The following is an 11834-nucleotide window of genomic DNA, read 5'->3' on the forward strand; positions in this document are numbered from 1 at the left end:
TTATCTTTTATATTATAAAAAATATATAAAAGGTAATATAAATATCATTTCTCGAACGATATATACAACCCAATATAGAGTTGAAAAGGAATGTGATAATTTTATATAATTTATTTCCTGTCTCTTTTAATTTCCCCTTGCGTTCAAGTCTCGCCTATTAAATTTTACTGTTGACTATGCATGCGCATGGCATAAAANAGATAAATTTGAGTTGTTTGAGTTGAAATTTTTTTTCTTAAGTATTACCGATATAATATAAGATGAATACGTTTTTTATTTTCGGCTTGATTATCCCAAAGATGGCCTCGTTAGTTATTCAATTTTAAGTTTTTTATATTTTAATTTCAAGCCACAACGATGCATGAGTACGGATAGCGCCAATTCGCCTTCAATATGATTATGTTTATTAAGAGTCTAAAGTAATAGTTATGTTAATATATTACTACTAACTAAGAAAAAATTATAAAAGGGATATATTAATGCCTAGTATTTGAAAAAGTAAAATATAATTTAAGAATATGTATCAAGAAACCTAGAAAATAAAAAATTACCCGGTAGGTCAATCGGTTTAATATCATATTAAGTTTGGCTTAATTAGTCATGGAGAATAATATCGTCACATACCCGAAAGAGGTCACTAACCTCTTTATATTGCATTCAATCTAAATGGTGCATGTCTAACCTATTTAGCTCTCTAGCATCGCCTAACAAATAGATATGGAAAAAGAAAAAACAAATCAGTCTATGTTATTGATCGCTAACTATATATACTATTCTAAACAATTATTTGATCAAATTGAATTTTTCGTTCATTTATTATTTTTTTAAGTAATAACTCATAAAAACAAATTAGCAAAATAACATTAAAAAAATAGGTAAATATGCCTCATATCTTGAATAAAGTTAGTAGAAATATATATTTTAATCATGATAAAATTATTTAAGAATCTTTTATGAAATTATTCTGTTTTTCTTATCTCTTGACAGCAACTGGAAACTAAAAAATGATAAATTATAGGGAGAAAAAAATAAAATAAAAAGGTGGGTTATGTTCAAGGGACTTAAGGGGTGAACAGTAAAAATAAAAAAGTGATGGGAAAACTGGGAAAGTCACAAGTGAATTATCCAGCATGGAGAAGGCTGAGCAAATCACAACCCTTGAACATGCTTCACTTACACCAACACCAGACACAGAACAGCATTTTCGTAATTATCTCCAAAAAGCAAGCCCGCTTTCGAAACCGCTCCCTATATAAACCCAAACACCCACCCAGCCTTGAAATCCCCGCTTCTCTAATTTCTTTCTCTCATACCACAACAACAGTCCCAGCTCCCAAACTCAAATTCACTTGAAATTCAAATTCAAATGTCGTCGAAATGCAGCAAGATTCGCCACATTGTGAGGCTTCGTCAGATGCTGCGTCGCTGGCGCATCAAGGCGCGCATGTCCTCCGCTGCTAATAACCGCTCAAGCTCTTCTCCGCCGTCTGATGTTCCCGCTGGACACGTGGCGGTCTGCGTCGGCATCAACTGCACCAGATTCGTTGTGCGAGCTACTCACCTCAACCACCCTGTGTTCCAGAAGCTTCTAGTTCAGGCGGAAGAAGAGTACGGCTTCGCCAACCACGGTCCTTTGGCTATTCCCTGCGACGAAGCACTCTTTGAAGATGTTATCCGGTTCATTTCCCGCTCTGAGTCTGGATCCGGTTCGAACCGATTCTTGAACCTTGATGACTCTCAGAGACACTGCCACGTCGGAATCAGGAACAACCTTGATTTCTGGAAGCAGGAATCTCGACCGCTGCTCCACGGCTTCACTGACAAGACCATTTGGTAGTAAGATCTTTAAACCGAACGGACCGGACCGAACCGGTTTGGTACACTGGTTCTGAACCGGATATTCATTGGTTCTTTCTTCGGCTGCTACCTATTTTTTTGGTCACGGGAATTTGGAGCTAGTAGTAGTAATTTGGTAAAGTACTACTATTATTATAGACCGTACCACAACAAGTTCAGGATTCGAACATTGACATTGTAAGTAAAATTTATTTTAGGGGGTCACAATTTCACTTTTCCAATGACCAAATTACTTATATAAGGTCTGGGAGATATTTTTTTTTTCAAATATAATTTTGGTCTTGAGTTCGAGTCATGGGTAGAGATGTATCTGGAGCTTTGAGCTAAGAGCGAGTTAAGCATGGAGGCGAATTAGGTTATTATATTATTATTTTTAACTCCCCTGCCCAATTATGTAAAGGCGAATTGTGGGCCTTTGAATTGGAGCGGCCCAACTCGAATCAAATTAGTTGAAAGAAGTTAAAAAAAAATGGAATTAAAGATGCTCCGGGGAATGCTGTGGAGATGGCAAACAAGGGTGGGAGAGAATTAGTTACTACTATCGGCGACCACCGAGTCGTCCCCGGGTTCAAATCGGAAGGGAGTTACTGAGTTGACAAGCGAGTGAGAGTGAAACGTGTGTGGGTCTGGTAATAACTTTTGTAAACTATATTGTGTATGTACGTACCCTATTATTATTGAAAGATGATTGATTGAAAATGAAATTTGTAGAGATATTTGAAAATTTGGAAATTATTGCGTTGTGTTATGTTATTTTTTGTTACTACATAATAATTGATATAATGCTGCCAACTTTGATGTCAACTACGAACGTGATACGGAAACTATAGTAATTGATTTTTCCGTAGTAAGATCATATATGGTTCAGTCAAATTTGTTAATCTATCTAAAAGTATGAAGACATCATTATTGAAGTATTTATCTTGTTTAATAAACCAAATTGGTTTTGGTTTTTGATTAAAATAGTAGTGTATGGTTGTTTGTATATGTGGAGGGTTGCAATAATTGTAGCAGTTGTGGGAGTTATAATGACATCAACCCACGTGAAACGCATAGCAAAGTCTCTTGCTAAGTTTTTCACCTTATTTTCAATTTGTCCCACTTGATAATTTTATTTAAGTAGCAACTTTTCTCACTCAACTTCAAAATTCTTTAGAACAAAAAAGAAAAAAAACTTGAAAAATCTCATCTTTACTAATGTACGGTTAGTCCAAGTAGTCATTTCTTTTTATCTACAAATTTAGGTAAAAAGTGCAATATCTTAAAGTTCTGAGCAACAAGATTTAACTACTTAATCACCTAAACTTCAAATTTCACTTTGAACATGAAAAGTATTTCCTTCATTTTTTTAATAATCAACGGGACAAATGCCAAAATAAAAAAAGAAAACTACGAAATAATAAGTCTCTTTAAATAGAGGATTAGCGACCAAAACTTTTTAAAATAACCCTAATTTTAACCGAGACTTTCGTTAAGTAGAGTTAAATTAATTAGCACGGAAAATATTAATTAGGAAAATATATCTTACATAATGAGCATATGAAAGATTCAGTGATAAAATTTTCCATGTAGCAAAATTGAAAGATACATGTACTTGTATCTCAGTATCGTTCTTATATGGACTGTATTTCTCCATCCGCTAGGACTTTAGGTACATAACTAAAAAGAAATGTTTACTTTAGGTACATAACTGTTGCAATTAGTTAAACATAATTGCATATTTGGCAACTAATCAATACTTAATAATGGAAGACATACATACATGCAGGATTAAGATGATAAACAATCCAACAGAATATATGAGCCGTTGACCTTATTATATGATTATGATTTGCATTTCTCAGTTTGGTGTTCCAGTTCATATATAGCACAATGGTTTTGAGTACAATTTTTTATTTTTAATAGCTTAATCTAATTAATATAACAATCAATATCACTGGACTAGGCTGTCAAGCAGAATTTCAGGCCAAAAAAAAAAAGCTAAAGCCAAAAATTAGAAAGAAAAAAAAAAGTGAACATGATGACAACATACAAAATAAAGGGTCTAAATTAAGTACTTGGTCACCCAATTAAACAAAGGTATCTATTTCTGATAATTGGCCCCTGTATTATATCTAGCATACAGAACAGCTTCCTTACAATGTGGTGAAAACAAAAAATAAAAGTACATTAACAAATATTCAGAAACTATAATGCGATGCATAGCATTAGAGTTACTCAGCTACTTCTACTTTTTTATACAGCCAGGAATAAAAAAGAACCAGCATAACCAAACCAACAAAAACCATAACAAAACCAAGAACACCTAAACATGTGAACAAGGTACTATGAATTCTAAATGTGCCACATATAACACTAAACCCTGATGCTGCAGCCACCAACACAGACAAAGAATACAGCAATGAGAGACATAACATTGAGATAATAGGCACTCTAAATCCCAAAGACCAAGCCACCATCACTGTGTATGCAAAGCTCACTATGAACATTCCGGTCCATATTGTCGCAGGTAAGAACCTTGTAGATGCTTGAAACAAGCTCAGTGGTAACTTTGAGTTGTTTCTTGTGCTTGCAAATTGCATAAGGTTTTTGAAAGGACTACCTAAACAAGATAACAATGCTGCTTGTACTCCAAGCAACCTCACTGTCAATGCAGCTTGGCATTCTGGTGGACAAATTATCTCTGCTGAACAGAATTGCATGAATGTTTTTCTTGTAGAATCAGTTTGTTGAACATTTTTGGTTAATCCTTTGCCGCGATCCAAAATCCGGCTTGTGTCTTTTAGGTTTACCACATGGGAGGTGGAAGAAGAAGACACATCACATTCCTTTTTTGTCTGTTCATTTTGAAAGATCCACAGAAAATGTTACTCAATGTACAACAACAAAGTCTTGTCCCACTAGGTGGGGTTGGTTACATGAATCAAATGATGACATTGTGCTCTGTCATGTATTATGTCTACAGAGACCATTTACATGTAGATCTCGTTTGACCACCTCATGGATGGTCTTCCTATGTCTACTTCTGCCTTTCACACTTTGTCCATCTTCCATCTCATCCACCTTCCTAACTGGATGTCCTGTCGGTCTTCTTCTCACATGTTCAAACCACCTGAGACGCGATTCAACCATCTTTTTCACAATGGGTGCTACTCTAACTCTCTCCCTTATATCTCCGTTCCTTATTTTATCCAATGTCGTATGACCACTCATCCATCTCAACATCTTCATCTCTGCCACACTCAGCTTATGTTCGTGCTCCCTTTAGCCACCCAACACTCCGTACCATAAAGTATAGCCAATCTTATAGCAGTGCGATAGAATTTACCTTTAAGTTTTAAAGACACTTTTTTGTCGCATATAAAACTAAATGCACTCTGCCATTTTGACCAACCTACCTGGATCCTATGAATTACATCATATTCAATCTCTCTGTTATCCTGTATGATGCACCCAAGATACTTAAAACTTTTAACTTTTGGTAGGATATTTTATCCAATTTTCACCTCTATATTAGGGTTTTCCCTTCTCAGACTAAACTTACATTCCATATATTCCGTCTTGCTACGGCTTATACGCAGACTATACACTTCTAGACCTTCTCTCTATAAGTCCAACTTCTTATTTAGGTCATCCCTTAACTCTTCTATAAAGACGATATCATCGACAAAAAGCATGCACCATGGCACGGGCTCTTGGATGTGCTCTGTGAGTCAGGGGCGGAGCTAGGTACAAGGAAAGGGGGGCAATGACCCCCCTAATTTTAATTTTTTTACATGTAAATTATATGTAAATTTCAGTTTAGCTCCCCCTCAAAATTTTATTTTAGTCTTATTTTATTGTCTAAATATTTTTTGCCCCCTCTAATATTTCATCTAGCTCCGCCCCTGCTGTGAGTACTTCCAAGACTAATGTGAAAAGATAGGGCTTAAGGATGATCCCTGGTGTAATCCTATACCAATAGAAAATTTCTCTGTCACGCTACCTTGAGTTTTCACACTAGTTGTGGCCCCATTTATACATGTCTTTAATTGCATGAATATATGCGATACTTACTCTCCTCTTTTCTAAAACCTTCCATAAGACCTCCCTTGGCACCCTATTGTATGCTTTTTCCAAATAAATAAACACCATATGTAGATCCCTTTTATTACTACGATATCTCTCCATCATCTTTCTTAACAGGTATATCGCTTCGGTTGTGGATCTGCCTGACATAAATCCAAATTGATTCTCTGTTATTTGTGTCTCTTTTCTCAACCTCCATTCTATCACCCTTTCCCATAATTTCATGGTATGGCTCATGAGCTTGATCCCTCTATAGTTTCCGCAACTTTGTATATCCCCCCTTTTTCTTGTAGATAGATACCAATGTGCTTTTTCTCCACTCATCAGGCATCTTCTTTGACTTTAAAATCTCATTAAAAAGCTTGGTTAACCAGTTGATGCCTTTCCCTCTAAGGCCTTTTCAAATCTCAATCGGGATATTATCAGGTCCTACTGCCTTACCATTTTTCATCTGCTTTAGAGCCTCTTTTACCTCGAAGTTTCGAATCCTTCGATAGTAGTCAAAGTTTTGATCTTCTTCCCTTGTGCATAACCGACCAAGACTCGGAAGAGTCTTCTGTCCTTCATTAAATAACTCGTAAAAGTAGCTCTTCCACCTTTCATTAATCTTCTTCTCTTGAGCCAGCACCTCTCAATGTATTTCAAGTTAAAGGCACTGCACTCAAATTTAACACAAGTTATATTGCATAGACAAAGAAGATATGAGAATGGAAGATAATCACTATAATCATAAATTCCTTTTCTTTACATGCTTTCTAGTTAAGTTGTAGCCAGAGTTCTTATTAGGTTTTTGCATTGACTTGTCAAGTTCTTGTTTTCTCTTTTCATCATTATGCAGAAAATTGTGTTCCTCATCATCTTCTGTGATCCCTCTTCATCATCATAATCCTCATCATGATTATAGGCCTTGTTATAAGGCAACATTCTATCAGGCTGCATAGACATTCAAATACAGAAGTCATAAAAGTTATATAAAGAACTTTGTTTTGACATTCTTTTAAAATTTTGAACAAAAGATTAAAAAATGATGAAGATAATCAATCTCTTGCCTCATAAAATACTAATATATCATTTCTCAAGTATGCAATAGAATTCAAACAGAAAACATGTATGTCAATAACAAAAAGAATAAAAAGGAAGTGTCAAGCAGTGTCTTGCCTCAGTTTATTTACCTGAAATTCTCGCCGCCATTGATCCGCGGCTCAATCTCCTGTATATGATTGGATTTGGTTGTCTTGCCTTTGTTGTTTCAAGATATTGCAAACTAAAATGAAGAAGTCAGTAAAACAAAAAGTCAACTATTGCTACCTTACCTAATTAGAAAATATTTAGAGGTACAGTTCTTGATGCTGTATATAATAAAATTCAATTATTCAACTTTGAGGGAATGCAAATAATGCATAAACTTATAGGCTTTTTTGGAAGCAAAAACTTGTTGCTTATGCTATTGTTCTTATTGTTGTTATCATCTCTGTTCTGTTCTAAAACAGAAGACATACTCAAAGAAGCCATGATCAAACAAGTGGATCACTGGATTGTTATAACTTCAAATATGGGAATTCACTCAAATCAGGTGGATCAACACAGTTTCTTATAAGTCGGTGTTTTGTGATTAAAAGGATTACTGTGGAAGAAAAAGGTCAGTAAAGAGACACATGGAGGAAGTTGTAAGTCTCCATTTTTGACTTTGTAGAAGAACATCTTGTTATATCATACTTTATTGTACTTACCAGTTTTTGTATGCAAAAGTCACTGCTCTAGAATACACTAACAATTCCTTTTTTGTGTGTGTGGAATGGAAGCTTCTTCTACACATAAATTATTGTAGAATATTCAATTTAAGACAATATATGTTTTATTCTTAATGATGTGAAAGAATGGTGAGAAAAAGATGAATCTTTTGGTAAGTATGCTGTTAATTAGTAATTCGGAAGAATTAATACAACCATACGAGCACTTCACAAAGGTAATTTGAGGATAACTTAAATTCCATATATGAGTGACATGAGTTCCTTTTTTATATCATTGGTTTTACAACATAAAAATAAAATGAAATGTTCTAAACAATAATTTTTTTTTCTGATTATTATTATTATTAATAATTTATTATTGTGAAAATACTTCCTCAAATACTAATAGCTCTTAACATAAACTTGATTCGAACTAATCTATCAGTTGGAACAAAGCTTTATTATTGAAAATGTTTTGAATTATTTTCTCAGTAAGAAAAAAGATTAAAAGGCAACTCGGTGCATAACCATCCTGCATTAATTAGAGTTTGAAAAAAGGTTGCATCCAAAGGATATAATGCAGGCAGCCTAACCTGATAATTCATTTTTGGACAAATATCATGCAGCTTCCTTAGTCGTTCAATCCATTCACAATCCAAATGCCCCTCTAAACTCAGAACATACCGGTAGATAAAATATAACTTAAATACATGAACTAAACTAGATAAGCAATTATATTTATATCTTGAATTAAACAAAAAAATTACGATTTTGAAATATATTTATTACAATGAGTATGGTATAAAATTTTCAAATAAATTACAACTTATGGATTCTGAAAAATAAGTACATGTCTCTAGTTAATCTACATTCAAGAATGTTAACAATATGTAAATAAAAACTGTGATGTTGCCTTCTCTATACAACAGAACTCATCTCTATAAGTCTTTGAGCTTTCTCCAGTTGACCATCATGGGTAAGAAGTCGGACCATTATATCAAAATGTTCCTTAGATGGTTCAATTTTATATTTAGTCATTAACTTGAATATCCTATAAGCATCATCAACAAATCTAGCTCTGTCGAAGATAGATAGCATGGCATCGAAAGTGAAATGCGTCGGAGTAGAACCTCTCGATGTCATCCGATCGAAAAGAGTAATTGCATCTTCATACAGTTCATTATTTCCATAGGCCCTAATAAGAGCAGTCCATGTCATTGAACATTTAACAGGGACAGCATGAAAAACCAACTTTGCCTTGTTAACCTCTCCAAAAGTCCCATACATATTGATAAGTTCTGCAGAAACAAAAGGGACTTTTGCAAAATCCTTTTTCAGGAGCTGTGCATGAATCTCTTTTCCATGCTTCACAAGTTTTAGCTCACCACAAACACTCAGCATCCTTGCTATTGCAACTGAGTCTGGCCTATGCTTTGATGATTGCATTGACCTTATCACATCAAGTGCTTCATGATGATACCCATTTTCTGCATATGAATCAATCATGGCTGTCCATGAAATAACTGTCCTTTTCTCCATACTATCAAATAGTCTTTCGGAATATTCAATCACACCACACTTCGAGTACATTACCATCAAAGAATTAGTTATATTGATGCGTTAGGCAAAAACCAATGCTTCAAAGCATAAGCATGAACCTGCTTCCCCTGTTTCAAAGCCCTCAACTGAGCACATACTGGAAGAACAGTTGCGACTGTCACAACATCAGGCCTGAACCCTTCTTGCTGCATCCAGATAGTCGACCTTAGTGCCTGCTCCAACCTACCATTCCAAGCATAACCTGACATTAAAGCCGTCCAACAAACCAAATTCCTCTCCGCCGAGCTATAAAAAACTCGCCTAGCCAAACTCATATCCCCACACTTGCAATACATATCAATCAAGGCAGACTGAATAGGCACTCGCCTATAGTACTCCGTCGTCTTCACCACATAAGCATGAACTTCTTTGCCCAATCGCTGCTCAGAAACTTCCCCCATTGCAGGAAGAACAGACATCACCACAACCGAATTCACCTCCACTCCTTCCTCCACCATCCACCTCACATACTCCAATGCCTCCCTCTGCCGCCTATTATGCACAAAACCCGCCACCATTGCTCCCCAAACCAAAACATCGCTATTGGGAATTTCGTCAAACACGCGGCATGCAAGATTGATCCTCCCACACTTGAAGTAGAAATCAATCAAACTTGTCCTAATAATTGAACTATCAACCAAACCATTCTTGATCAACAATCCATGAGCCTTGAGCCCCTGGAAAAGCGCAGGCGCACCGGCAAAACTCTTGATGACAGTGGTGAAAGTATACACATTCAACTCAACACCCAAAGCCCTCATCTCAGTATAAGCTTTAAGCACATCAAGGTAGTGCTTTTTACCCGAAATCACAGACCCTCTTAACAAGGCATTCCATGGGTACACGCTGGTACACGGTAAATCGTTAAAGATTTGTTTGGCTTCTTCGAAAGCGCCGCAAGAGGTGTACATGTGGACAAGCTTGGTTCGCAAAAAGTCGTTGTTTTCGAAGCCGTTGATTTGGATATGGACGTGGACTTGTCTAGCGTGTTGCAGGGACTTGGTGCGAATGCAGGCGGCGATGAGAGCGGAGAAAGTGGTGGCGTTGACAGGGATTCCCTGTTGGTGAACGTAATCGAGAATGGTGAGTGCTTGTTTGAGTTTGTGTTGGCGCGCGAATCGTTTGATGTCCTTGTAGATGGAGCGTGGATGGGTAAGGAGGATGGGAACGCATCTTTGTCCTTGAAATGTTTCAGCTTCTTTGGGAGTGGTGGTTTGAAGTTGAAGAATTGGAAGGTGGTTTTAGTGTTGGAGGATGGCGAAGCTGAGGTGGGATTTGGAGGGAGCCAGTGAAGTTGGAGGGAGAGACAACTATTTATAATAATGATTTATATATATATAATAATGATTTACATATAACTATTTTTATCAAAAAATAATTTTTTTAAATAATATTTTTATTTTTGTAAAAAAAAATTATCAGGCCCTTTAACAGGTTTCAGGTCAGGCCAGGCTGAATAACAGACCAGACCTAGTACCTTATAAAGAGTCTATAACAGACTGCAAGCCAGGCTCAGGCCAATCAACTATATGACAAGTCAGGCCTATTAAGAACAAAGTCTGGCCTGACATGACCTGTTTTCACTCTTAGTTGTAATGTGTATATATATATATATATATAAAGATAGAAAGAAGTATTAAAAATAGGCTAATACTACGGAACAAAAAAAATTTCAGCAGGTGCGAAAGATGCGTGGCCTTTTAGAACGCTTGACGCCTGGCAGTATGGTGTTAACACGCGCAGAAATTGTTGGGGAGTGAGTTAATTAGAGAGGTTAGATTATAAGTTAATAAAGGTGAGTAATATGTTGGGCTTTTTGGTAATGCTGGAGGTTGCATTTTTGGTAGCCAAAGGTTATATGTAGTATTATTGATGAATATGAAAAAAGGTACGAGAAGTTTTAATTTGTTGGTTAAAATAGCTCTTATATGCAGGAATTGACAAAAAAAAATGTTTATAATTCCATACTAAAACAAGTATGTATTTTAAGAATATAAAATTATATGATAAGAATTTATTATCTATTATATTCTATTATGTTATATATTTTTAATTTTACAATCAAAATGTGTCACATGTTATTTTTTTTATTATAATTAGAATTAAATCTTTCTCTCCAAAATTAAAGAATTATCCTCTCTTTCTTATTAATTTTACAACCAAAATATGCCACATGTCATTCCCTCATTATAATTGAAATTAAATCTTTCCTTTAAAATTAAAGAATACGTCCCTCCTCTCTATACTAATCTACTTAATATACTAAAATTGGGTTTTCCCCCGATTGATGAAAATGAGGTGTCGATTCCTCGTAATTCCGTTTTCCCTCCAAAATAACTTTCCTATTCTCTATTCTAAATTATTTTATAAAAAAATATCTTTAATATAATTATATTATAATTAATATTTAATGAATAATATATAATTATACTAATTTAGAAACATATCTTCATTATAATTGTATCAAATCAAAATTTAATGCACTATTAAACTACTTATCAATTATCAATTAAAAATACTTTTATTCATTTTAATGATAATAATAATATCAGTAATAGTAATACTAATAATAAAAAATCT

At 35.0% G+C, this 11834-nt stretch overlaps 2 protein-coding genes across 2 annotated transcripts; one reads left to right on the forward strand and one right to left on the reverse strand.

Annotated features, from left to right (window-relative positions):
• The first annotated feature begins 1273 nt into the window (after positions 1 to 1273).
• LOC107493265 (indole-3-acetic acid-induced protein ARG7) lies at positions 1274 to 2605 on the forward strand. Its single transcript, XM_052262761.1, has one exon. It carries the CDS (start codon positions 1367 to 1369, stop codon positions 1835 to 1837), a length of 471 nt encoding a protein of 156 aa, XP_052118721.1. The 5' UTR covers positions 1274 to 1366; the 3' UTR covers positions 1838 to 2605.
• A 5914-nt stretch (positions 2606 to 8519) lies between these two features.
• Positions 8520 to 10825, reverse strand: LOC107493203 (pentatricopeptide repeat-containing protein At1g71460, chloroplastic-like). The gene is given in 4 exon segments (XM_016114290.3): positions 8520 to 9272; positions 9275 to 10395; positions 10398 to 10564; positions 10755 to 10825. Coding segments are annotated over 4 exon segments (2058 nt in total). The 3' UTR covers positions 8520 to 8573.
• Positions 10826 to 11834: the final 1009 nt, after the last annotated feature.

Source organism: Arachis duranensis, chromosome 6, assembly GCF_000817695.3.
Source record: "Arachis duranensis cultivar V14167 chromosome 6, aradu.V14167.gnm2.J7QH, whole genome shotgun sequence".
NCBI classification, from domain to species: domain Eukaryota; kingdom Viridiplantae; phylum Streptophyta; class Magnoliopsida; order Fabales; family Fabaceae; genus Arachis; species Arachis duranensis.

Coding starts and splice junctions, on each gene's coding strand:
- LOC107493265 (XM_052262761.1), top strand. CDS start 1,367: ATGTCGTCGAAATGCAGCAAGATTCGCCACATTGTGAGGCTTCGTCAG.